Source organism: Brachionichthys hirsutus, chromosome 1, assembly GCF_040956055.1.
Source record: "Brachionichthys hirsutus isolate HB-005 chromosome 1, CSIRO-AGI_Bhir_v1, whole genome shotgun sequence".
NCBI classification, from domain to species: Eukaryota; Metazoa; Chordata; class Actinopteri; order Lophiiformes; family Brachionichthyidae; genus Brachionichthys; species Brachionichthys hirsutus.
Genome location: NC_090897.1, coordinates 16,960,648 through 16,988,437, shown reverse-complemented (window position 1 = coordinate 16,988,437; position 27,790 = coordinate 16,960,648). Strand labels below are relative to the sequence as shown.

General features: G+C 46.7%; 2 protein-coding genes across 3 annotated transcripts; one reads left to right on the top strand and one right to left on the bottom strand.

Annotated features, from left to right (window-relative positions):
- The first annotated feature begins 4,442 nt into the window (after window positions 1–4,442).
- On the top strand, window positions 4,443–20,583 carry LOC137902546 (AP-2 complex subunit alpha-2-like). Its single transcript, XM_068746671.1, has 22 exons — window positions 4,443–4,509; window positions 6,162–6,230; window positions 6,683–6,825; window positions 6,951–7,144; window positions 8,189–8,318; window positions 8,445–8,546; window positions 8,623–8,731; window positions 8,965–9,115; window positions 9,345–9,513; window positions 10,016–10,153; window positions 10,228–10,410; window positions 10,560–10,657; window positions 11,249–11,480; window positions 11,757–11,957; window positions 13,272–13,408; window positions 13,768–13,850; window positions 14,367–14,470; window positions 14,554–14,675; window positions 14,750–14,866; window positions 16,872–16,941; window positions 19,984–20,118; window positions 20,201–20,583. Exons 1-22 carry the CDS (start codon window positions 4,443–4,445, stop codon window positions 20,276–20,278), a joined length of 2,832 nt encoding a protein of 943 aa, XP_068602772.1. The 3' UTR covers window positions 20,279–20,583.
- A 4,256-nt stretch (window positions 20,584–24,839) lies between these two features.
- On the bottom strand, window positions 24,840–27,724 carry LOC137894083 (protein C19orf12 homolog). 2 transcript variants are annotated; one of them, XM_068739563.1, is made up of 3 exons: window positions 27,647–27,724; window positions 25,772–25,943; window positions 24,840–25,689 (listed from the first exon to the last, which is right to left on the bottom strand). In XM_068739563.1, the coding sequence occupies exons 2-3, from the start codon at window positions 25,929–25,931 to the stop codon at window positions 25,424–25,426; spliced, it is 426 nt and encodes a 141-aa protein (XP_068595664.1). In that variant the 5' UTR covers window positions 25,932–25,943; window positions 27,647–27,724; the 3' UTR covers window positions 24,840–25,423. The 2 variants fall into 2 exon arrangements, with proteins under 2 accessions (XP_068595664.1, XP_068595657.1); XM_068739556.1 differs by having other exon boundaries at window positions 25,772–25,938; window positions 27,647–27,718.
- Window positions 27,725–27,790: the final 66 nt, after the last annotated feature.

The following is a 27,790-nucleotide window of genomic DNA, read 5'->3' as shown; positions in this document are numbered from 1 at the left end:
GCTTAATCCCTTATCGGGTCGCGGGCCAAGCTGGAGCCTATCTCGGCAGTCAATGGGCGAGAGGCGGGGTACACCCTGGACAAGCCGCCAGTCCAACACAGAGACAGACAATCAGCCACACACACACACACACACACACACACTCACACACAACACCAAACCACCTTAGCTGCATGTTTCTGGAGGTGTAAGAGGAAGAGAACCCACGCAGGCACGGGGAGGTCGCAGGTTCAAATCTGACTTGTGTCCTGCATGTTCTCCCTGCAGGACATGCAGGACACAAGTCGGATTTGAACCTGCGACCTCCTTGCTGTGAGGCAACAGCGCTTTTTTTCTAATCTATTATTATCAAAAATTTCATATTATTTACAATTTTACAATATATACAGTGATAAAAACTTGTGGCAGCAGTCCATACATGCGTACTCATGCGTACTCTGGTACGCGTCCTCTGGTACTCCAAACCGGTGCCGGTTTGGAGTACCAGAGGACAGAAATAGATTTGCTGGGTCTCAGGAAAGAATATTATTTTGATATATGATTTGATGATGTTATGGTGAGTGGAGTTAACCAGACACCGCTCCTATGCCGGAGCTACAGCAACCGAGACGAAGAGGACGACAGAACAACAATCATTGGGACATCAGGTCGTCCCGTTTTTGCCTCTTAAGACATGGAAATAGACGGTACAACCATCTCAGCCTGCCGTGCCCTACCAAGGAGCGAGGGCAACGCAAAACCCGCCGTCATCATCAGGTTCAGGAGGATTTACTGAGACAAGCAAAGGAATAAAGGTCTACATCAATGACAAAGACAAATGCAGGGACAAGCAAGATTTCCTGCTGGTGGACACTGAGATGCCATCTAGTTCAACTAGAACACTAGAACAAACATTTCTGAGATGTTTTGGCCCAAGAACCAGAACCTCAGTTTTATTTAGATTTAAGAGCAGGAAATTATTGGTTCATTTCCTCGAAGTGATCCCTGACTGTTTTGCCAAATGGGTCTAAAACACAGGAATTTACCTCTAATACGTAAATACATGTACAACAATATATAATTATTTCCTATAATCTACAAAATCCATTTTGTTTTGGGGTTGCCAATGCTGTTTACGTCCCAAGGCATTCTGGGTGTGACGTAATTTGGTTGTAGCGTCCAGCTCACTCGGATTGTTTCATATGGCAGGAATTATTTTACAGCGATGCTCTCCTCTGTTCAGCCTTTACACTCTGAAGCTCAGCATCAGCAAAGAGGAGAAGTGAGTGATGAAAACGGAGATGTAAATCCCGGGAGGACTCTAGATTAGGTCGTTGTGTTTGGTGTCTGTGTGGCAGAGCGTAGCCGTGCTGACAGAGAGAGAGCGCGTCTGCTGTATTTCTGAAGCATGATAAGTATACGTCACGATAAGTCTGAAGTCTAACTAACTGTGCTATGCTATGTTTCTTAATAATGTTACCTAAGGGAAGCATATACAGCGTGAACAGAATAGGTCCAAGCACTGAACCCTGTGGAACTCCATATTTAACTTCAGTGTACGTAGAAGATTCATCATGAACACGTACAAACTGAAATCTATCAGATAAATATGATCTAAACCAGTTCAATGCAGATCCTCTAACACCAACAGATTGTTCCAGCCTCTGTAACAGAATCTGATGATCTATTGTGTCAAAGGCTGCACTGAGATCTAATAAAATAAGCACGGAGACAAGTCCATTATCAGACGCTATTAGAGGTCATTGGTGACTTTAACTAATGCTGTCTCTGTGCTATGATGAGCTCTGAAACCCGACTGGAAAACCTCAAATAACTGATTGTCTTGTCAGAATTCACACAGCTGACTGGAAACTGCTTTCTCTAGAAGCTTTGACAGGAATGGAAGGTTTGAAATTGGCCGATAGTTAGCCGAGACATCAGGATCCAATGTTGGTTTTTTGAGAAGCGGTTTAATGACTGCTGTTTTAAAAGACTTGGTACATAGCCTGTGAGTAAGGATAGATTAATCGTATTTAGCAAAGCAATACTGATTGAGGGGAAGACTTCTTTAAGTAGCTTAGTTGGGACCGGGTCTAAGAGACAAGTGCACGGTTTAGATGAGGCAATAGCTGCACTTAGTTGCTGCAAGTTAATGGGGATGAAACTATCCAACTACCAAGAGTAACAGCCGTATCTCTATTCCCATTGCTCAGGGAGGGGTCAATGCCACAAGGGGGCAGACGCTGATGAATGTCGTCCCGAATAGATTCTTAAAAGTTTACTACTACCCTTCTGTTCCAATAGAGCTGGGGCCTTGTGTTAGCCTAGCGACGGTGTCAAAGAGAAACCTGGGATTAGAGTAAATAGACTATTCCAGGATAGTGATGTAGCTCTATGATCAGAAATGCAACACATAAGTTCTGATCAGTCAAGTTTGCACAATTTGGAAAAACCTACTCAGTTATTTCTGATCTGGCTATTTCTGTAACAATGGAACAGCTCTTCTTCTTTTGCACAGCGGGTGAAGAAGAAGACAGTCCTTTTATTGTATAAGTGGTTTCATGAATTTCAAGTGACTTTAAGCACATCCATAATCAACACTAGCGTCCTAGAGACGTTCCTAAATATTGCAGACTTTGTCCCCTTGCTCTCATTTCCCAGGGGGAAGAGCTTTGCTATTAAACAATCCAAATGAAGGACATCCTGCTGGACAGATTTGTTTGAGAAAAATTGATAGACATGATCCATTAAAATGATTTCAAAATGTTTCAGTGCTTGAAGGATACGGTCAAATAAAACCACAAGAATAAACTTATAGTTAGCGAACAACGCCACACAGAGACCAGATAACACCAGACAATGTCTCGTTGAAGGAGCTGGCCTCCCTAACTCTATTAACACAGAGCAGACGGGTCGCACTGGTTTCATTAGGCTGCTCCGAAATGTATGGCTGCAGATAACTTGAACCTGCATCAGTGATTTCCTTCTCAGAGAGGAGGTGAAGGTTGTTTCCGGCTGGAAATATGTTTAGAAGTGCCGGGTCTCATACGAGATCTCCGGGTGCCTCAGATTAAATTAAAGCTCCAGATTGAGACTTCCTGTCTCTAGCTATAATTACGAAGGTCATTACAGATGCATGCATTACGCAGAGTTGTGTAGAGAAGGTCTTCACTTTTATAGCAGGGGTTCTGTGTTGCCCCCCCCCCCCCCCCCCTTTATTGAGTTGTATCTGGGGGACAGAATACTGAGAAGTTGCTTGCTGGATGGAGACTGGCGGCAGATACTGAATTACTATTAAATTACTATTAATTAGGCCCGAGCGCCTATCCTAGGCGTAAGGGGCGCAGCTCGTCAACCCTCAGCATCCAACGTTGCCATGCTGTTGAGGACGACCAACATACTCATGCACACACACCCCGACACTAAACAACACACACGCACACACACACCGACACTCAACAGCACACACACACACCCCGACACTAAACAACACACACGCACACGCACACACACAGGCATCGACAAACACGAGTTGACGAGCGCAGCGAGTCAACCATCGGGCGACCAACACACCCACGCCAACACACACGACACTCAACAGCACAAACCCTGACACTAAACAACACACACATACAGACGCGTAGCCCTCGTCGAGACCATTCCGAAAATGTATTTTGTGTAAAAATTGCATACTCAGAAAAAAAGTTATATCGTTTTTGCTAAAATTCTTTATTAGGCCCGAGCGCCTATTCTAGGCGTAAGGGGCTATTGCTTTTGCAACGCAGAAAACGACAAGTTGACGAGCGCAGCTCGTCAACTTGTCGTTGACTCGCTCGTCAACTCGTGTTTGTGTGTGTGTGTGTGCTGTTGAGTGTCGGTGTGTGTGTGCGTGCGTGAGTGTGTTGGTCGTCCTCATGGCAACGTTGGATGCCGAGGGCTGCGCTCGTCAACTCGTCGTCTTCTGCGTTGCAAAAGCAACAGCCCCGCCCCTTACGCCTAGGATAGGCGCTCGGGCCTAATAAAGCATTTTAGCAAAAACAATATAACTTTTTTCTGAGTAGGCGCTCGGGCCTAATAATAAGCTTAATAACGAATAGTAGTCAGCGCTCGCATGCTTTGCATACTTCACTTTCCAGATATATCGGATCCAGAATGGTGAGCATGTATAATGACGTAATAAGTATAGGAGCACATTTGAAGTGTGACGTCATTGCTGCACGGGAGCCGCAGCGGCAGAGTTCCGCTCCTCGCTTAGACGTCCTCCGCCGTGAGACGCTGCTTGGCATCAAAGGCGTGTTCACCCTGGAGAGGAGCCGTGGAGCGGTTTGGAACGCAGCCCTGTTTGAGCGCGCAGCCGCAGCTCAGCGGCTAGCTCCGGACCGCGGGTTAGCCGGTAGACGGTGCTCCGCGTGTTTTCGGTGCGTGTCACGGAGATCACGTGATACGAACAGGGCGCGAGCAAAATGCCCGCCGTGCCCAAAGGCGACGGGATGCGCGGCCTCGCCGTGTTCATCTCCGACATCAGGAACTGTGAGTTTGTTTGTGTCGCTCGTCGCAGCTACTTTACTTTGTAGTTGTAACGCGGGCCGTTACTTTGTAGTTGTAACGCGGGCCGTTACTTTGTAGTTGTAACGCGGACCGCCAGTAACGACACGATTAGAACGGAAATGTCCAAACGTGTCTAAGTTCACAGTTCCGGAAACTTGACCGTAATTGGGTTTAAATAAGAGCGCAGCTGGTTAGCGTTAGCCGTTAGCCTCCGGTCGTCCACGTCACGCCGAAGGGCGTGGTCCTCGGTGAAACTGGAGATGACGCGTATCTGATGTTTTTATAAGAATAAGTGTTTTTATTAATTCTGTCAGGAATCTATATCTTTTAAAATAATATCCAAAACATTACAAATGATTCATTTGACTTTTTAGAAGATGGTTTACGAACTCGAGTATGTTATTAACACAAAATGATCAAAGTTATTAACACAGAATGATCAACGTTATTAACACAAAATGATCAAAGTTATTAACACAAAATGATCAAAGTTATTAACACAAAATGATCAAAGTTATTAACACAGAATGATCAAAGGGTGGACTGAAAGTCCCCTAAAATGTCTTCAACATTCCGTCTGTCAAATGTCCAGCTGGCGATATTTTAGAGGAACTGGTTAGTCGCTCCCCACAAAACACACACACACACTTACACACACGCACACACACACACACACACACGCACACACACACACACACACACGCACACACACACACACACGCACACACACGCACACACACACACGCACACACACGCACACACACACACACACACACGCACACACACACACGCACACACACACACACACACACGCACACACACACACACACGCACACACACACACACACACACGCACACACACACACACACGCACACACACGCACACACACACACGCACACACACGCACACACACACACACACACACTTACACACACGCACACACACACACACACACGCACACACACACACACACACACACACACACACGCACACACACACACACTGTTTCCACACTGGATGCTTCACACCCACTTCCTGTGCGTTCTCTTTACTATTACATTAATGTTGTCCTACGCAGACGCTACAATAAACACAGGATATAAAATGAGGGTATTTTTACTTCCCGATATTTGGATGTCGGTGATTAGTAGGATCAAACATTGTGATGGTCGTTACACATAAACGGGGTGTCTCCGTTGTGGACGTCCGGTCTCGTCTCCAGACACGGATCTCGTTTTGACCGAGGGCGCATGCAGACCCCATGAGAGGAGAAGTGCGTTGCTTTCCGTGTGAATGCGACGGCACAGGACTCTAACAAGTCCTCAGGCGTCCTCGCCTGCAGCAAGGCATCGCGCTGCCCATGGTACTCCGGGGGGGGCAGCAGACCACGGCGCCGCCACTGTTCAAAAAGACGATGCAAAGTTTTAAGAACTTTCACCGGCTTTACAAATTGTACTTTCCATTCAGCATTCAGATAAGATCAAACGCGGTGGTGCAACAAGGTCGGGCTGACCTTCGGTGCATCGTCTCCGGATGGTTAGTTCCTGTGTGATCGCAGCGCTGCATAGCATGCTGCATAGCATGCTACATAGCATGCTACATAGCATGCTGCATACTCTACATCTATTTACAGGTAAAAGTAAAGAGGCAGAAATCAAGAGGATAAACAAAGAACTGGCCAACATCCGGTCCAAGTTTAAGGGTAAGTGAACAAGCGAGGCCGTTTATGTACCGTTAAACGTCTCGGGTGAATGTGCTCTCATCTCGGTTCCGTCCTATTTCACTTTAACTTAGTCCTGAACGCTAACATTTTGAAAGTTGTACAATTTGTCAGCCAAACCAAGTCTGAATGTAAAAGCGTGTGAAGGTAAGAGGCTCCGTTTGAGGACAGGGGAGCGTCCACAACAGACACTGTCCAGGCTGGAAGACAAAGTCCTTCACGGCTGAGAGCGTTCAGACGTTTGAACGTGACGCAGAGCATTTCATCAGTAACAACGCGACTCGCACATTCTCTCACGCACTGCTGAAAAGCCGTTTGACATTTGTGAGTCTGAGGACATGCTACCTGCTGCTGACGGGGACAGTTTAACTGACTTCTGACCAACGGTCTTTTTCTGTGTGTGTGTGTGGGTGCGTGCACATCTCTGTGGACAGGAGACAAGGCTCTTGATGGCTACAGTAAAAAAAAGTACGTCTGCAAACTGCTGTTTATCTTTCTTCTGGGCCACGATATCGACTTTGGACACATGGAGGCCGTCAACCTCCTCAGCTCCAACAAGTACACAGAAAAACAAATTGTGAGTTTGTCTCTGTTTCATCTGGACTCTGAGGCCAAGAGCGTTTTTAGTTTTTAGTGGCTAATAATGCGGTTCTTATTTTGCTGTGATGAGACTAAAACGCGTTTCTCCATGTCCCCTTTCAGGGATATTTATTTATCTCGGTGCTAGTCAACTCTAACAGTGACCTGATCCGTCTAATCAACAATGGCATTAAGAATGACCTTGCCGGCCGCAACCCGACCTTCATGAACCTGGCCCTGCACTGCATCGCTAACGTGGGCAGCAGGGAAATGGCTGAGGCATTCGCTTCTGAAATCCCAAGAATCCTCGTGGCTGGGTTTGTACACGAATCTCACGTCTCTAACAGCAAACCTGTCAAACCGGCAGGAGGGACGTGCAGCCGTGCCTCCTTTATCGGGGTGTGGCGTTCCAGGACCCCCCCCCCCCCCACGATGGGTGAAAATACGCAAAGTAGCGACACCAGATTTATTAATATACGTGTCTCGTAGCTATGGAGAGCCGAAACGGCCACAATTTAAATATATATATATACATAAATAAATACAAAACTATAAAACAAGATTCAAAAATCCAAAATATATGTTTTTATTTTTTTTATTTATGTATATATTATTATTTTGTATTTTATACTTGTGGCAGTTTTGGTCCTCCATGGGCAGAGGCAAAGCTTCTATATTTAGTTAAAAAGACATTTAATACGTATAAATAAGTTACACTGTAATAAATAAAACATTTATGTTTATGTGATTTCGTTTTGTTTTTTACATTGTGGAGGAACTTGTTTTTTTTTCTCCTGTCTACCGCACATTGCTGGTGTGTGTGTGTGTGTGTGTGTGTGTGTGTGTGTGTGTGTGTGTGTGTGTGTGTGTGTGCGTGCGTGCGTGCGTGCGCGTGCGTGCGTGCTAACACTGCTTAGACGTTGATGCGTGAGTTTAGCTTCGTCTGAGTCTGGGCTTGTGTTCGGGGGAAACACGGCATGCTTTGTCCTGCTGCTGAGGAGCCTTTGGCTTTTAGCCTTTAGCCTTTAGCTTTTAGCCTTTAGCCTTTAGCCTTTAGCTTTTAGCTTTTAGCTTTCAGCCTTTAGCTTTTAGCTTTTAGCTTTTAGCCTTTAGCCTTTAGCCTTTAGCCTTTAGCTTTTAGCCTTTAGCTTTTAGCCTTTAGCTTTTAGCCTTTAGCTTTTAGCTGTCCCATATTTCTGTGCTGACTGGCCATGCTCCTGCAGCGGCTCACACACACACACACACACACACACACACAGATGTTGCATCATTACACTCGGAGTGTTTCCACAATGACCTTGGAATGATTTAAAGGTCGTGCTTCCTGGTGAACATCGTTGTGTTGTGCACGTGTCCTTCAGAGACGCCGTGGACAGCGTGAAGCAGAGTGCCGCCCTGTGCCTGCTCCGACTCAACCGGGCGGCCCCTGATCTGGTGCCGATGGGCGACTGGACGGCACGCGTGGTCCACCTGCTGAACGACCAGCACCTGGTAGGACCGGACCCGACGGCGTCCTGTCCGCGTCATACTAATCATCAGTAGGACACGAAGGGGGACGTAAGGGGACCAGGTGATGGTATATCACGCTGACTCGGGTTTACGCGTTAACCCTTTCAGGGCGTGGTGACGGCAGCCGCCAGCCTCATCACCACTCTGGCTCAGAAGAGTCCCGATGACCTTCGGACCTCCGTCTCGCTGGCTGCAGCCCGGCTCAGCAGGGTGGGTGTCCCCCGGCTCTCGTCCCGGCCCCTCCCCGAGGCCGGCGTCTCATCCTGTCTTCTTGTCGCTCCTCTAGGTCGTGGCGTCCGCCTCCGTCGACCTGCAGGACTACACGTATTACTCTGTGGCTGCCCCGTGGCTGTCGGTCAAACTGCTGCGCCTGCTGCAGTGCTACCCTCCTCCCGGTACGCTGCGGCGCGTGATTAGAATGCTCCGGTCCCATCACTGCGTCCCGTCACCGGTTAGCATTTAGCATCGTCTCCTTGGTGCTCTCGTTAGTTTTTTTATTTATTCCCCTACGAAGCTCAGTTTAGTAGATTTCTCTGAGGCGCTTTGGTGGCCGTCGTCACCCCGAGCCGTCCCTGAGCGAGGACCAGCTGTACAGGAAGGGTTAACGGCGTGACCTTTGCCGCTGCAGAGGACGCGGCGTTGCGGAGCCGCCTGACTGAGTGCCTGGAGACCATCCTCAATAAAGCCCAGGAGTCCCCAAAGTCCAAGAAGGTCCAGCACTCGAATGCAAAGAACGCCGTTCTGTTTGAAGCCATCGCCCTCATCATTCACCACGACAGGTGGGCGGGGCTCCCGTGACGCTAGCGCGGACTTATAAATGGTGCGTTGGGGAGAAGGAACCCGGAACGCCTGCTGTGCTCCAGAGGGAACGTTTAGAGAACCTTCACGCTGCATTCTGAACGACAAAGGAGAACGCGTCTTTAGACGTCACGGAGCTAAGCTGAGCGGCGCCGGCTCGCCTTCCCGTTTGCGGCGTGTTCAGAGGTGCTGACCGTTTGTTCCTCGCAGCGAGCCCACCCTGCTGGTCCGAGCCTGCAACCAGTTGGGCCAGTTCCTGCAGCACCGGGAGACCAACCTCCGGTACCTGGCCTTGGAGAGCATGTGCACGCTAGCCAGCTCTGAGTTCTCCCACGAGACGGTGAAGACGCACATGGAGACGGTGATCAACGCCCTGAAGGTGAGCCCCCCCCCCCCCCCCCCCCCAAAGCCAATGACGTTGAAGGTTGGGACTCTGTCCTCGAGTTGGACCGTGTGTGACCTTGGCATCCATTGTCCACTCCAGAGGACGGCAACGTCCCCGTGACCTCCTCCCAATCCTGTCTCCTGGGCTCGGCTCCGTTGGAAATGGCATTTTTTTCTTCTGCATCTGGTTTAAGGCTGCAGTAATTGATGATTTATGAATCGATTAATGCGATTACTATTCTGATGATATTGAAAAGGGAAGTAAAGAAATGCCTCTTGAGTGAACGACTAAAGCAAATGACGAAATGTTTCCTGCTGCAGGAAACAGATGCTAACGCAGCTAATTCAGGGACGCACTGATTCAGCTCCTAACCGTCCATTGACCTCTGCCAGAATTAGCTCTCCTGTGTGACCTTGGCGCAGAGATGCTAAGCTACGCTCTCTTCCTCACCTCGTCCCCAGTCGGTTCTCAGGTAAAATGTTTGCGTTCTAAACAGACGGAGCGAGATGTGAGCGTTCGCCAGCGGGCTGTGGATCTGCTCTACGCCATGTGCGACCGCAGCAACGCCAAGCAGATCGTGGCAGAGATGCTGAGCTACCTGGAGACGGCCGACCACTCCATCAGAGAGGAGATGGTGGGTACCGGCCGCCCGACCGCGCGGCCCTCCCGTCTGCTGCTCCTCCTCAGCCGCTCGACTCTCTTCCTCAGGTCCTCAAGGCGGCCATCGTGGCAGAACGGTACGCCGTGGACTACAGCTGGTTTGTGGACACCATCCTAAACCTGATCCGCATCGCTGGAGACCACGTCAGTCAGGAGGTCTGGTACCGGGTTGTCCAGACAGTCGTCACCAGAGACCACGTCCAGGGCTACGCCGCCAAGACCGTCTTTGAGGTGGGTGTGAAATGTCTTTGATCGGTGATATTCAGCCACATGAGTTCAATCTGAAACGAATCCAGGGCTCACCTGGAGCACCCAAAGCTGGTTTGACTATCGTGCTGCCATGGTAACCCCCTGCTGCCATGCTTCCTAAACATCTGCAGGCTCTACAGGCTCCTGCTTGCCACGAGAACCTGGTGAAGGTGGGGGGCTACATCCTGGGAGAGTTCGGTAACCTCATTGCCGGCGACTCGCGCTCCAGGTACAAACGGGATTACAAGGAGATTTCTGATGCTCATCTCCTTCAGGAAATGTATACTATTACCTTAAAGCCTTTACTGTGGAGACAGGAAGTGACGGATCCTGCCGTGCTCCCTGTGAACCGGATGAAGTGTGTGTTGTTACCCTCGCCGAAGGGGAGGCAGGGGTATTGCAATTGGGTCCGTTTGTCTGTTTGTCTGTCTGTCTGTCCGAGCGCATAACTCAAAAACTAGTAACCCAATCGACTTGAAATTTTTACACAAGCAAGGTTCTGTCCGTGGCTCGGTCCTCCCCGAGAATGACGTTGATCTGGATCCAGATTCTAGAATTATTTTTACATCTGGAATTGTGCCTGTGCTGTAAACTGCCACTTTAAGAGGGAGGGACACGAATGGCATGATGGGAAAAAGAGTCCAGAAGGAGTCTTGTAGTACGTTCCGGAGCAGCAAGCTAGAGCAGGTTTGGCCCCTCTGATCCGGAAGCCCTGTTTACTGTCTCACAAGATCCAATAGTCTATTGGAGGCGGGGTCTGCAGTCTCTGATTGTCTTTCTAGTTTCCTCTGCAGCTGACTTCAGGTGCTTCTTGTTTCAGCCCTCTGGTCCAGTTCAACCTTCTGCACTCCAAGTTCCACCTGTGCTCGGTGCCGACGCGTGCGCTGCTGCTGTCGGCCTACGTCAAGTTCATTAACTTGTTCCCGGAGATGAAGAGCACAATCCAGGAGGTCCTGCGCTCCGACAGCCAGCTCCGCAGCGCCGACGTGGAGCTTCAGCAGCGGGCCGTCGAGTACCTGAGGCTCAGCTGCACCGCCAGCACCGACATACTGGTCAGTGAGGGCGGGCCGTCTCTGGTCAGCTGTCTCCTGGTTGGGGACATTGTCCCTTTAGTCATTTGTTCTGGGTCACCTCCGTAAACCATGACGTTTTCTGTCATTCGAGATGAACATATTTTAAAAGCGCCTCTGCTGCCTCCTGATGTTTTATAGCGGAAACTACAATCATGGCTGTCTTGATCACGGTTATTTAACAGTTATTCATGGACTCAGAAGCTGTCTGTTGCCCCGTTGTAAGCTTCACAGCTGTCCCTCTCTGTCCCTCCGAAGGCCACCGTCTTAGAAGAGATGCCTCCATTCCCAGAGAGAGAGTCTTCGATCCTCGCCAAACTAAAGAGGAAGAAGGGTCCAGGCAACCTGCTGGACATGGACGATTCCCGGCGGGACGTCAACGGCAGCGCAGAACCCGGCGAGGACCCGGAGACAACAGTAAGTCCAGCTACAGAACCCGGCGAGGACACGGAGACAACAGTAAGTCCAGCTACAGAACCCGGCGAGGACACGGAGACAGCAGTAAGTCCAGCTACAGGACCCGGCGAGGACACGGAGACAACAGTAAGTCCAGCTACAGAACCCGGCGAGGACCCGGAGACAACAGTAAGTCCAGCTACAGAACCCGGCGAGGACCCGGAGACAACAGTAAGTCCAGCTACAGAACCCGGTGAGGACCCGGAGACAACAGTAAGTCCAGCTACAGAACCCGGCGAGGACCCGGAGACAACAGTAAGTCCAGCTACAGAACCCGGCGAGGACATAGAGACAACAGTAAGTCCAGCTACAGGACCCGGCGAGGACCCGGAGACAACAGTAAGTCCAGCTACAGAACCCGGCGAGGACACGGAGACAACAGTAAGTCCAGCTACAGGACCCGTCGAGGACATAGAGACAACAGTAAGTCCAGCTACAGAACCCGGCGAGGACACGGAGACAACAGTAAGTCCAGCTACAGAACCCGGCGAGGACACGGAGACAACAGTAAGTCCAGCTACAGAACCCGGCGAGGACCCGGAGACAACAGTAAGTCCAGCTACAGAACCCGGCGAGGACATAGAGACAACAGTAAGTCCAGCTACAGAACCCGGCGAGGACCCGGAGACAACAGTAAGTCCAGCTACAGAACCCGGCGAGGACATAGAGACAACAGTAAGTCCAGCTACAGGACCCGGCGAGGACCCGGAGACAACAGTAAGTCCAGCTACAGAACCCGGCGAGGACCCGGAGACAACAGTAAGTCCAGCTACAGAACCCGGCGAGGACACGGAGACAACAGTAAGTCCAGCTACAGAACCCGGCGAGGACACGGAGACAACAGTAAGTCCAGCTACAGAACCCGGCGAGGACACGGAGACAACAGTAAGTCCAGCTACAGAACCCGGCGAGGACCCGGAGACAACAGTAAGTCCAGCTACAGAACCCGGCGAGGACCCGGAGACAACAGTAAGTCCAGCTACAGAACCCGGCGAGGACCCGGAGACAACAGTAAGTCCAGCTACAGAACCCGGCGAGGACACGGAGACAACAGTAAGTCCAGCTACAGAACCCGGCGAGGACCCGGAGACAACAGTAAGTCCAGCTACGGGACCCCAGACCCATCTTGGTCCTCGCTGAATGACGGAGTTACGTTCCAAAGACTCCGTCGCTAAACGACTTCGTGGTTGAATGAAGCGTCGTTAACGACCCCGTTTGTGTGGTCAAACCTTTTTTATATTTGCATATGGAGCTAATCGGTGTTTGTCTAATGGACTGGATGAATGCTGCCTCCTGAAGGTGTGGTCTCTCCCCCAGGGCTCCACCCACCCCGTCACAGACCTGCCAAACGTCGACTCCGCCCCTTCTGCAGGAGCGAGTCTGCTTGTTGACGTCTTTTCCGACAGCCCCGCCTCCCCTGCATCCATCGACGTGTCGGAGGAACATTTCCCCAGGTGGGGCCGTGCTTGTGAGGATGATGGATGATATTAGCAGAGAAACACAAGACGACCATGATCAAAAGCACAGTCCAGTCATTTAAAGCCACTAATGATTGATTTATAATTCACCACGGCTCAACCGGGACTCTAGGGGCAGAACTTTTGAACCCGGACTCTAGGGGCAGAGCTGTTGAACCCGGACTCTAGGGGCAGAGCTGATGAACCCGGACTCTAGGGGCAGAGCTGTTGATGAGAGACGATCACTGATGATGTCACTGATCAGCAGCTAACGGCCGACCGCAAAGCTGAAGACATTTTTACAAATCATGCAAAAAGCAGACTTTTGAAATCCACGTTGTGTTTTTAACTTCCAGGTTTATTTGCAAGAACAATGGAGTCATCTATGAGAACCAGCTGCTGCAGATTGGGCTGAAGTCTGAGTACCGGCAGAACCTGGGTCAGCTGCTTCAACATTCAGCGGGCTTCAGGAGGAGTCAGGAGGAGTCAGACTTCAGGAAGAGTCAGCAGGCTTCAGGAGGAGTCAGGAGGAGTCAGACTTCAGGAAGAGTCAGCAGGCTTCAGGAGGAGTCAGGAGGAGTCAGCGGGCTTCAGGAGGAGTCAGGAGGAGTCAGACTTCAGGAAGAGTCAGCAGGCTTCAGGAGGAGTCAGGAGGAGTCAGACTTCAGGAAGAGTCAGCAGGCTTCAGGAGGAGTCAGGAGGAGTCAGCGGGCTTCAGGAGGAGTCAGGAGGAGTCAGGAGTCAGACTTCAGTGGCTTTAAAGGCACAGCTCAGCCGTTAGGACAGCCTGCAGCCCCCTGCTGTGGAGCTCTGTCCTGACTGTTTGAGGACACGATGAGAAGATCATGGCTGGATTCTAATCAATTGATTTGTGATGAAACAACAAGAAAAGTCAGTCATTATTATCAAACTCATGAAGTTCAAGGAGAAATAAAACTGAATTGTTATCCCACAGGTCGCATTTATATCTTCTACGGCAACAAGACGTCGACGCAGTTCCTCGGCTTCTCCACGTCGGTGACGAGCGACGAGCTGCTCAGGACTCATATCCGCTCCAGCGTGTCCCGATGAGCAGAAGGTCCAATACGACAGGATCAATAGTCTCTTGTTGTGCATACGGCCCTTGACTACTGTCTCCACAGCTGACTGTCCATGCTAAGCCAGTAGAGCCCGTAGTAGAGGGCGGGGCTCAGGTGCAACAGATCCTCAACATGGAGTGCGTGTCAGATTTCACAGATGCGCCGGTACTCAACATCCAGTTCAGGTAGGCGTCTGGTGCTCGCTTTGTCCCCCTGCCTGCTTTACTGCGCTGATGCATGACTTCCTGTTTCCCAGCAGATATGGTGGAGCGCTTCAGAGCCTCGCGGTGAAACTTCCTGTGATGCTGAACAAGTTCTTTCAGCCCACGGAGATGCCAGCCCAGGATTTCTTCCAACGGTGGAAACAGCTCGGAGCGTGAGGCTTCCTTCCTCTGCTAGTTAGCAGGCTGCGCGTTACTGTATACTGCAACAGTTAGCGTGCTGCGTGTTACTGTATACTGCAGCAGTTAGCATGCTGCGCGTTACTGTATACTGCAACAGTTAGCGTGCTGCGTGCTACTGTATACTGCAGCAGTTAGCGTGCTGTGTGTTACTGTATACTGCAACAGTTAGCGTGCTGCGTGCTACTGTATACTGCAGCAGTTAGCATGCTGCGTGCTACTGTATACTGCAGCAGTTAGCGTGCTGCGTGCTACTGTATGCTGCAGCAGTTAGCATGCTGCGTGTTACTGTATACTGCAGCAGTTAGCAGGCTGCGTGTTACTGTATACTGCAGCGGTTAGCATGCTGCGTGCTACTGTATACTGCAGCAGTTAGCGTGCTGCGTGTTACTGTATACTGCAGCAGTTAGCATGCTGCGTGTTACTGTATACTGCAGCAGTTAGCATGCTGCGTGCTACTGTATACTGCAGCAGTTAGCATGCTGCGTGCTACTGTATACTGCAGCAGTTAGCATGCTGCGTGCTACTGTATACTGCAGCAGTTAGCATGCTGCGTGCTACTGTATACTGCAGCAGTTAGCATGCTGCGTGCTACTGTATACTGCAGCAGTTAGCATGCTGCGTGCTACTGTATACTGCAGCAGTTAGCATGCTGCGTGCTACTGTATACTGCAGCAGTTAGCATGCTGCGTGCTACTGTATACTGCAGCAGTTAGCATGCTGCGTGCTACTGTATACTGCAGCAGTTAGCATGCTGCGTGCTACTGTATACTGCAGCAGTTAGCAGGCTGCGTGTTACTGTATACTGCAGCAGTTAGCATGCTGCGTGCTACTGTATACTGCAGCAGTTAGCATGCTGCGTGCTACTGTATACTGCAGCAGTTAGCAGGCTGCGTGTTACTGTATACTGCAGCGGTTAGCAGGCTGCGTGCTACTGTATACTGCAGCAGTTAGCATGCTGCGTGCTACTGTATACTGTAGCAGTTAGCATGCTGCGTGCTACTGTATACTGCAGCAGTTAGCATGCTGCGTGCTACTGTATACTGCAGCAGTTAGCATGCTGCGTGCTACTGTATACTGCAGCAGTTAGCATGCTGCGTGCTACTGTATACTGCAGCAGTTAGCATGCTGCGTGCTACTGTATACTGCAGCAGTTAGCATGCTGCGTGCTACTGTATACTGCAGCAGTTAGCATGCTGCGTGTTACCGTATACTGCAGCAGTTAGCATGCTGCGTGTTACCGTATACTGCAGCAGTTAGCAGGCTGCGTGTTACCGTATACTGCAACAGTTAGCAGGCTGCGTGTTACCGTATACGGCAACAGTTAGCAGGCTGCGTGTTACTGTATACTGCAGCGGTTAGCATGCTGCGTGTTACTGTATACTGCAGCAGTTAGCAGGCTGCGTGTTACTGTATACTGCAGCAGTTAGCATGCTGCGTGTTACCGTATACTGCAGCAGTGAGCAGGCTGCGTGTTACCGTATACTGCAACCGTTAGCAGGCTGCGTGTTCCTGTATACTGCAGCAGTTAGCATGCTGCGTGTTACCGTATACTGCAGCAGTTAGCATGCTGCGTGTTACCGTATACTGCAGCAGTGAGCAGGCTGCGTGTTACCGTATACTGCAGCAGTTAGCATGCTGCGTGTTACCGTATACTGCAGCAGTTAGCATGCTGCGTGTTCCTGTATACTGCAGCAGTTAGCATGCTGCATGTTACCGTATACTGCAGCAGTTAGCATGCTGCATGTTACCGTATACTGCAGCAGTGAGCAGGCTGCGTGTTACTGTATACTGCAACCGTTAGCAGGCTGCGTGTTACTGTATACTGCAGCAGTGAGCAGGCTGCGTGTTCCTGTATACTGCAACCGTTAGCAGGCTGTGTGTTACTGTATACTGCAGCAGTTAGCAACACGCAGCCTGCTGCATGCTACTGCATGCTAGCAGTGGTTGCTGGACACAACACTGTTCTCTCTTCTCCAGTCCTCAGCAAGAGGTTCAGAAAATCTTCAAGGCCAACCACCCGATGGACACAGATGTTACCAAGGCCAAGGTAAAACCGAAATCATCCCTTCTGCGCTGAATGTCCTCCGCTTTAGTTTGTGTGAACATCAGAGACAACCTGCATGAATAACGTAGAATAAACCGATAGATCGTTGCCTACTTAGCGTCATCGTAGCGTTAGTGTGTAAATACAGACGTAAATATTAGGTTGACCCAGGGGTCGGCAACCTTTACCACTCAGAGAGCCATTTAGACCCATTTTCCACAGAAAAGAAAACACTGGGAGCCACAAAATCCTTTTGACATTTATAATGAGGACAACGCTGCATCTTTTCATCTTCGTTTTTTACCTTTATAAATGAATAAACAAACTATAGTGTGTTGCATTTAGGAATCAATGAACTGTTATAACTAAATTCATGTTATTCAGTAATTGTAATAAAAAAAAACAGGTTCAGGTACAAGTAGATGGGGTCAATATTGAAAGAGTGTATCAAAATAAGTTTCTTGGGGTAATTATTGATGATAAAATAAACTGGAAGTTGCATATAAAACATGTACAAAGCAAACTGTCAAGAAGCATTTCAGTTCTGAGCAAAGTAAAACATATTCTGGATCACAAATCACTCCACATTCTTTATTGTTCATTTATTTTACCATATTTAAATTACTGTGCAGAGGTTTGGGGCAATACATACAAATGTACAACACAATCACTATATAAACTCCAAAAAAGAGCTATAAGGATAATTCACAATACCGGTTATAGAGAACACACAAATTCATTATTTTTACAATCAAAACTATTAAAATTAACTGACCTGGTTCATTTTCAAACAGTACAAATCATCCACAAAGCTATAAACAATCGACTTCCGGGAAATATTCAAAAATTATTCTGTACTAGAGTTGTGGGTTATAATCTGAGGGGTGAGCACTACTTCAAACATCAGCGGGCACGTACAACATTAAAAGGTTTTTGTGTTTCTGTTTGTGGAGTGAGGTTGTGGAACGGGTTGGGGGCGGAGCTTAAGCAGCGTCCAAGCATGACCCAGTTTAAAAAGCGGTACAAACACAAGGTTTTCATGAAATACAGTGAGGGAGAAGGGCTTTAATGATCAGGTGTTTTCACGAGTGATTTATGAATTAGTTATTTACACTTTTGACTCTATTTTTTGAAAGTATATTTGTTTAATTTATTTTCTATCTTGTGGATATACCGTTTATAATTGCAATTTTTTATTTACTTTGGAAATGTATTCAATGTATGTATGTTAGAGGAATGGCTTGTTGAGTAGTGGAGAGGGGGTAGGTTAAAAAAAGCTAATGCTTCATCCTACTCCTTTTCGGACATGTTTTGTTTGTTTGGTTTGACTATTATCATTGTTTTCGGTTTGTTTGTTTTCTATTTGTCTTTTAATTTGCATGTTCGAAATAAAGCATTCAAATCAAAAAAAAAAATCAAAATTACAGAGAAGCGAAATTACTTTTCTGCACGCAACAAAAACATTTTGAACTCCGAAAAAAGACGTTGGGATATTTTTGAGCAAAGTCTGTGTTTATTCTGGAAATGTCTTGCGACATTTGACTTTTTGTTGTTTGCTAACTTCTCATTCCATATTAAGCGTACCGGTAAACCCGTCTCGTCAGCAGTGGAGGCGAACGAATCTGCCCACGTATCATTAAACGTTCTGTTTTCTTCAGACACTTTTCTTTTCTTACATTTATCCATAGATGTCCTACCTGGGGGTCGAAAAATTAAAGAAATCGAGCGCAATTTGGCGGTTGTGACTGATATACGTCTACTGTCGATGGTTGTGACGTATATTATGAGCGACAAAAACATTTAATACGGTTTATTTTGTATTACAGTAGTCCCTCGATATAATGCGGTTCATCTTCTGCGACTTTGCTGCTTCGCTGAGTTTTTTATTGCAATTTCAGATTTTCCTTTTGCACTTGAACGCGCCTTGAAACGGCGCAATGACGAATGTGCCGGTCGGAGGAACTGTGAAACACGCGCGATTTTGCTATTAATCATTTCTTATGTGTTCAACCTCGTAGGTTGATCATTAAAATTAAATTTGTTATTTCTAAAAGCTATCATATTTATTTGTTACGCGTTTGTTTTATAGCGCTCTTATTCTCTGTGTAAAAAGAGGCTTTTATTTTGTAGGAGCATAAACGTCACGTCCCTTTTGGGTTTTGTTTCTTCCTGTTGATACATGTAGCCGCTGCCGTTCCGCTGTGCTAAGCTATCCAATAAAGCAGCATGAGAGGCTAAAGACAGCACGAGTAGAATATTTGTTCTTCTGCACTCCAAGCGGCTCTTTCCTCGACCTGCACGCCTTAACATTATTAACAGGGAAACGTTTACTGTACGTACTATATATTTATATTTCTCAAACAAATGTTTAGTTCTGAAAAGGTTTTGATCTTTGGTTTCATTCTATAATACTGAAACAATCTATTTAGATTAATGCCTGCCTGTTAAAAGTGTATAAAGTGTGTGGTGAGGGGTTTTACAGCCTTAAAACATTTATGTACATGTATAATAATTGCAAAAAAATTAAAATTACTACATTGCGGATTTCACTTATTGCGGGTTGTTTTTGGAACGTAACCCCCGCGGAAAATGAGGGACTACTGTACTGTAGTTATTTTCTCTATAAAAATTTAATTTGTTGTTCAAAAAGTCTTTTTTCAAACTTGAGTCTTGAAAAAGAGGGGGTTGTATTATATTCAATTCAATTCAATTCAGTTTTATTTATATAGCGCCAGATCACAACATAAAGTCATCTCAAGGCACTTTACAGGATTAGCAGGGAAAGACCTGCAGGGAAACACAGAACTTTTGTTTGGATGCGTTTCTTCTTTGAGTTGGCACAGATGAGGCTCCTGTGTTGAGGACTAGTAATCGTTATCCTGCCCAGGACAACTGAAGGAATTGGCCTCCTAGCCGCCGTGTTGCGTCCATGAACCGAGATTTCCCGCGTTCCTGTTTTGTGACGCGTCCCGAAAGCTGCCTTTGCACACCTTTGAGTTTATCCTGACGAGTTTCCTTTGAAGCTTTCCGTCTGAACTCTTGTAGATCTTGGGTTTTGGTGTCGCTCTGCTGGACGGGGTGGATCCCAATCCTGCAAACTTTGTGGGGTCTGGCGTCATTCACACTAAAACCACTCAGGTGGGCTGCCTCCTCCGACTGGAGCCCAACACACAAGCCCAGGTAAGCACACACACACACACACACACACACACAGTAACCCCCCCCCTCCCCAGCATGCCGTCTGACTGTGTGTTCCGTTCAGATGTACCGTCTGACGCTCCGGGCCAGCAGGGACTCGGTGTCTCAGCGACTGTGTGATCTCCTGACGGAACAGTTTTAGAACGCCTCTACTCTCCTGGTATCCCTTTAGCTTGGACTGTGGTGTATAGTATGTGTGTTTTTTTACGTACTCTACATGTAAATGAAATGAAATATATTCTTTACACACAGCTTTCTAAACATGCCACCGCTTTAGACCCTTGTTAGTGAGCCGGTCGGTATCGTAATAGCACCATTAGCCTGTTGTCGTGGTGATCCCAACATCTGTCCTGTTTAAAACACAAAAACAAAACGTTGCGCTGCAGGGGCGTCCTGAGCTTCTCAGTCATTTTGCACTTGGGTTAAATAAAAATTGAATTTACAGTACAAACACATTTGACAAGAGGAATTTGTACTCAAAGTTGTTTCCCCACTTTGGTGTCCGTCTGGGGGAAAGCTGTTCATTGTGGTATTTTTTATTGCAAGAAATACTATCCTTTCTGTGTGAGGCATTTAAGTACATGGAGCTTGTCGAGTTATCACTCACTTTTGTCGAAACGGGCCTGGTCACCCACAAACATGCTCGGAACAACTCCTTTCTCTCCCCAATTTTTATTTCGTGCATTGGAGCACTATCAGTCACCAGGAACATCAGGTTGTAAACCTTCAAATGAAACAAGTTTACAGTCACCAAAAGGGAAGCAACACCTAAAATCCTCTTCATATTTAACACTGTAACTTTAACACAAATTCAAATGATACGCTTTTACAGTGTAAACTTTAACTTAACCTTAACTTAAATGATTTGAAGTGCCTATTGCTGACGTCTCATTCATTGACGCACCAACATTCCCACCCAGCGTTAGCGCGACGAGTCGGTCCCTACCAGCGGCTCCTTTGTGGTCCGGCCCAAGCTGAACAGCGTTCTCTGCTCTCCACGCTCTGAGCTGCCATGTGATGCTGCTGCAGGGCTGCAGGCAGGTGCTCTCACTTAGTTAAATCAGTTCAGCAAGGAGTCTCTCTCACCTGCACTGCTCCACTCAACCTTCAGGAGGCGTCCTTCCTTTTGGTTGACTGATTAATTGAGAGGCCTTTGACTATGGACGTAACAGAGCTTTTATTTTACTCGATGAATTAAGACTTCCAAAATAAATAGTCAGACAGAAGTCGCTATAGAACAGCTGGTGGAAAGTAGCTTTTGTGTTCTGATTGCTCCAAGCAGCATGCTAACTTTAGCATGCTAACTTAAGCCTGTTAACTTTGGCCTGTGCAGAACAGAGCCTTCCAATCGGCGAGTCTAAAGTACTGTCACACTACTTTGACTAAAATACTTTTTTCAATAATATAGTAGTGTAGTGTCCTCTGTAGTGGACACTACAGAGGACATGTCAATGGGCTGGGTCTCAGGAGGATAAGGTACATTTTCTCTTTTGCTGATGAACTCTTATCATTTCGAGCGTGTTAAAATGACTACATTTCCTGAGTTGTGTGTGGCGGAAACAGGATTCGGTGTCGGCACACAGTAAGAGCGATCGTTAGTTTTAGTGTAAAGCCTGTGTACCCAAATGTCAAGCTGCTTACAGGAACATTAGCGGAGTTACTTCCAGAATACACGTAAAGAACGCCGGAATAAATCTATGCAGCGCCCCGGTTCTGGACTCTGGACCTGAGACACTGTGATGCATCTTGACCAACATTTCAGTACGTCTTGTAGCGTTCAAGGACTTGAATCTCCACAGCCCTGATCAATCAGCCTGTTTTGCATATTTGCAATAGAACATGTGTTGTAAATGACCGCTTGACGCTCGGCGCTGATCTTTCCTGGCCTGCTTGAATGCAGCACAGCAGTAAAATGAACGCCTTCACCGCCGTCGTCACGTGGAGAGACGAAGCCAAAGACAAAAATGACCTTCAGATCTGCAGTTTTTGATTTTGATGAGGCTCATTAGCGTAACTAATAAAGTCTGCCCCCCCAGTGTTTCCAGCTGGCTGCCCAAAAAGCTCCGCTCCACCAATGTGCTCGGCATCAGTGGCAGAACTGGGCAAAGACCGACCCAGAGCTCGCGTGCACGACGAGCTCCGGTTTGACGGTGCACGTTTGTGTCGCTCTTTAATCGTTGAATGTATTAACCTTCTGATGGCCAGTAAATCTGTAAGCCACAGCGAAATGACATTTTGATTCTTCTCATTTAATGATTGATGGAAATCGGGTGAAAAATCTGAAGTGACTTGTAACAATGACCATATTTCCTGTTGCATAATTCACTTGCTAAGATTAGACCTTTTTAGTAATGGAAACATTCACTGCAGCAAAAAAAGCACGTTATTCACGTTTATTCAGCATAAAATAGTCAAATTCATATCAAATATTTTTATTCTTGCTATTCGGTTTGACATTTTTCATGCATGACTGTTATTCGGTTTTAAAATGAGTCTCCGTTGTTAATCCAGAAGCAAAACGTAACGAAGACAAAAACAAACTGACTTTTCATCACGACTTTCCTGCAGGCAGTGTGCTGAATCCACTAATGTACCTACAGTACACACTGTACATACAATACACAATGTACCTACAGTACACAATGTACATACAATACACAATGTACCTACAGTACACAATGTACATACAATACACAATGTACCTACAGTACACAATGTACATACAATACACAATGTACCTACAGTACACAATGTACATACAATACACAATGTACCTACAGTACACAATGTACATACATTACACAATGTACCTATAGTACACAATGTACACACAATACACAATGTACATACAATACACAATGTACCTATAGTACACAATGTACATACATTACACAATGTACCTATAGTACACAATGTACATACAATACACACTGTACCTACAGTACACAATGTACATACAATACACAATATACCTATAGTACACAATGTACATACATTACACAATGTACCTATAGTACACAATGTACACACAATACACAATGTACCTATAGTACACAATGTACACACAATACACAATGTACATACAATACACAATGTACCTATAGTACACAATGTACATACATTACACAATGTACCTATAGTACACAATGTACATACAATACACACTGTACCTACAGTACACAATGTACATACAATACACAATATACCTATAGTACACAATGTACCTATAGTACACAATGTACACACAATACACAATGTACATACAATACACAATGTACCTATAGTACACAATGTACATACATTACACACTGTACCTACAGTACACAATGTACATACAATACACAATATACCTATAGTACACAATGTACCTATAGTACACAATGTACACACAATACACAATGTACATACAATACACAATATACCTATAGTACACAATGTACCTATAGTACACAATGTACACACAATACACAATGTACATACAATACACAATGTACCTATAGTACACAATGTACATACATTACACAATGTACCTATAGTACACAATGTACACACAATACACAATGTACATACAATACACAATGTACCTACAGTACACAATGTACATACAATACACAATGCACCTATAGTACACAATGTACCTACAATACACAATGTACCTACAGTACACAATGTACATACAATACACAATGTACCTATAGTACACAATGTACACACAATACACAATGTACCTATAGTACACAATGTACCTACAATACACAATGTACCTATAGTACACAATGTACACACAATACACAATGTACATACAATACACAATGTACCTACAGTACACAATGTACATACAATACACAATGCACCTATAGTACACAATGTACCTACAATACACAATGTACCTACAGTACACAATGTACATACAATACACAATGTACCTATAGTACACAATGTACACACAATACACAATGTACCTATAGTACACAATGTACATACATTACACAATGTACCTATAGTACACAATGTACCTACAATACACAATGTACCTACAGTACACAATGTACATACAATATATAATCACCTATAGTACACAATGTACCTACAATACACAATGTACCTACAGTACACAATGTACATACAATACACAATGTACCTATAGTACACAATGTACACACAATACACAATGTACCTATAGTACACAATGTACATACATTACACAATGTACCTATAGTACACAATGTACATACATTACACAATGTACCTATAGTACACAATGTACACACAATACACAATGTACATACAATACACAATGTACCTACAGTACACAATGTACATACAATACACAATGCACCTATAGTACACAATGTACCTACAATACACAATGTACCTACAGTACACAATGTACATACAATACACAATGTACCTATAGTACACAATGTACACACAATACACAATGTACCTATAGTACACAATGTACATACATTACACAATGTACCTATAGTACACAATGTACCTACAATACACAATGTACCTACAGTACACAATGTACATACAATATATAATCACCTATAGTACACAATGTACCTACAATACACAATGTACCTACAGTACACAATGTACCTATAGTACACAATGTTTTTGTTCCATTTCTCTGGTTTCTATTGGACACAGGAATATGATCCAAGTCTGTCATTTCAACAACATTTATTGATGAATAAAATAAATCAGCTGGCTTTTGAATGGACGTTTGTCATTGTAGTTTACGGTAGCATGGCGCCCTCTAGTGGGTGAAGGTGATGCTGCAGTCCATTTCCTTCAGTGTCATGGCTGGATTCATCAGCTGATCAGGCAATGCCACTTATTGAACAAAACGTCAACGACGAATCACCTGCTGACGTCAGACCCTTTCCAGCAGACATGTTCCAGGTGAAACGTCCTCTTCCTTTGTTGCTGTTCTTTAGCTCTGTAATACCGACGCATGACTGAGGCCTGCCGGCAACAATCATCCATCCGAAAAATACCAGCGTAGTAGTAGCAGTAGTAGTAATTCATTGTGCGGTGAACCATCGGCGTATCAATACGACAAAAAAGAAAATAAGTCATGATAAAAGTATTAAACACACAAAATTGACTTTTTACCAATCTTGGAAAAAACGTAATGAAATCACAAACCTTCCAGTGTTTATTTTATTTGAAATATAATACCGAAAGTTGTGTTCTGTTAAAAACCCCCAACGGAGTGGATGGGCCTGAAGAATCGATCGCTGCGGGTCCAACAGCCGGTCCTACGGAGCTCGGCTCAGTCCCGGTAACACACCTCCGCCCGCAGCTCCTGCGTGACGTAGTTCATCAGGGCCGCGGTGACCTGCTGCTGGAGGGTGGCGTTCCCCATCACCAGGGCGACGAGCTGAGCCGCGTCCATCCAGCTCAGACCGCCCAAGACGGCCACGACGTCGTCGTAGAGCTTCTGTCGCTCTTCGGCCGGCAGCTCCACCAGGATCTGAGGAAGAGGCTTGAACTGCCCGCTGACCATCCAGCTGCCCAGGAGACCGCCAAGAGCGCCGCCTGCAGGCAGACCAAGGACCCGCCCCCCCCGATGAGGAATCGCTCCAGTCACCATCAACGACTCAGAAGTACTTCTCCTTACCGACAGCGATCCCCGGAGGTCCACCGAGCAGCCCGCCCACGAGGGCGGTCCCTCCCGCCACCAGCGCCCCCCTGGTCGAGCTCTTCACCGCCACCTTGATCTGATCCTGGGCGGAGATTTCACAGCACAGGCGCATGACGTCGTCCAGTCGGGGAGCCATTGCTGCACTGACCTTAGGAGGACGGTGGACTCGATGAAGACCAAATATACTTTGTGCGTGTACTGAATTTGTATTCTCTGTTCCTGCAGTGATGAAACGGCATCAACAGGTACGAGTCTGAATCCTGAAAGAAAGGAATAATCTGCTTTCAGCTCGAAACCGCCGGCTCTTTTGTTTCGTTATAAATGTTCTTAAGCCTTTCATTTCATAAACAAACAACAAAAAGAGACGAAGCTGCAGGTGGACTCGGGGGGGGGGGGGGGGGGGGGGGGGAATTGTTCTTATCTTAAGTCTGACATCAACTGAGTCACGAGATGGAATACGGGAGTTGAAGAAGAAGAGCAGAGCGGGTGAAGTTTTTGGTGGTAATGTTCTAGGGAAAACTGGAAAAAATGTTTCAGGGTGTTGAGACAGACGTGAGGGACGCTGTCCTGCAGCATCTGTTGAGACAGACATGAGGGACACTGTCCTGCAGCATCTGTTGAGACAGACATGAGGGACACTGTCCTGCAGCATCTGTTTGAGACAGACATGAGGGACGCTGTCCTGCAGCATCTGCTTGAGACAGAAACGAGGGACGCTGTCCTGCAGCATCTGTTTGAGACAGAAATGAGGGACGCTGTCCTGCAGCATCTGCTTGAGACAGAAAAGAGGGACGCTGTCCTGCAGCATCTGTTTGAGACAGACATGAGGGACGCTGTCCTGCAGCATCTGTTTGAGACAGAAAAGAGGGACGCTGTCCTGCAGCATCTGTTTGAGACAGAAATGAGGGACGCTGTCCTGCAGCATCTGTTTGAGACAGAAAAGAGGGACGCTGTCCTGCAGCATCTGTTTGAGACAGACATGAGGGACGCTGTCCTGCAGCATCTGTTTGAGACAGAAATGAGGGACGCTGTCCTGCAGCATCTGTTTGAGACAGAAATGAGGGACGCTGTCCTGCGGCACCTGTTTGAGACAGAAATGAGGGACGCTGTCCTGCAGCATCAGTTTGCTCTTTTGACTAAAGACTGGCTCAGATATTTCATATAAGTATTTGAGAACTGCGTTAACTTGTGGACAAAGGGTATAACATGTCTCCTTTAATAACTTCGGCTATGAAACATTTTATTTGACCATTTATAGATCCGATGCTGAAGAGTTGATTCCTGCCTTTATTTCAAACTGAATTAATCACTTTTTATTTGTCTCTTAAAACTAGTTTGTTCAATATTACTTTAAAATAAATTGAAACACTTTTACATTTTATTTTATGTAAGGAGAGGCGAGTAGAAGTATTAGTAATACTAGTACTAGTAGTATTACAGTCATCAGCGCACATCAAACTGATATAACAATAATATAAAGAGTTACTTCCCTCAGCTGACGAAGCTTGTCGTTACTCGTTACTCGTTACAGCTTTCGGTTTCACTTAAATAGGAAAAAGAAATAACGCAAGTCCTCAGATTTACATTTAAGCGTGTCGAAAACTATAAATCATGGCGTCAACATTTACCAGCAACAAGTTCCATATGGACTTTGTGCTACCTGTACTCGTGACGTCACAGAAACCAGTTCGGAGTCCATTATAAAGGATAAAAGCGTGACGTTCCGGTTCCGCCATGCTGATTAAACGCTGCCCGTCCCAGATCTGAGGTCATGACGTCATCTTTCTACTCGCGTCACCGCGGGGCTGTTACGGCGTGTTGAGATTATTGATTATTGATTATTGGGATTACCTGCAGTCCTCGTCCGAACACCCGGAGTGGACGCTGAAGAACTTCACATGCGTCCGGCTAAAACCGAAACTTGGCGGCTCAATGGAGTCACTTCCGGTACTGGCGTCACGTGTGATGACGGCTCAACGCAGTCACTTCCGGTAC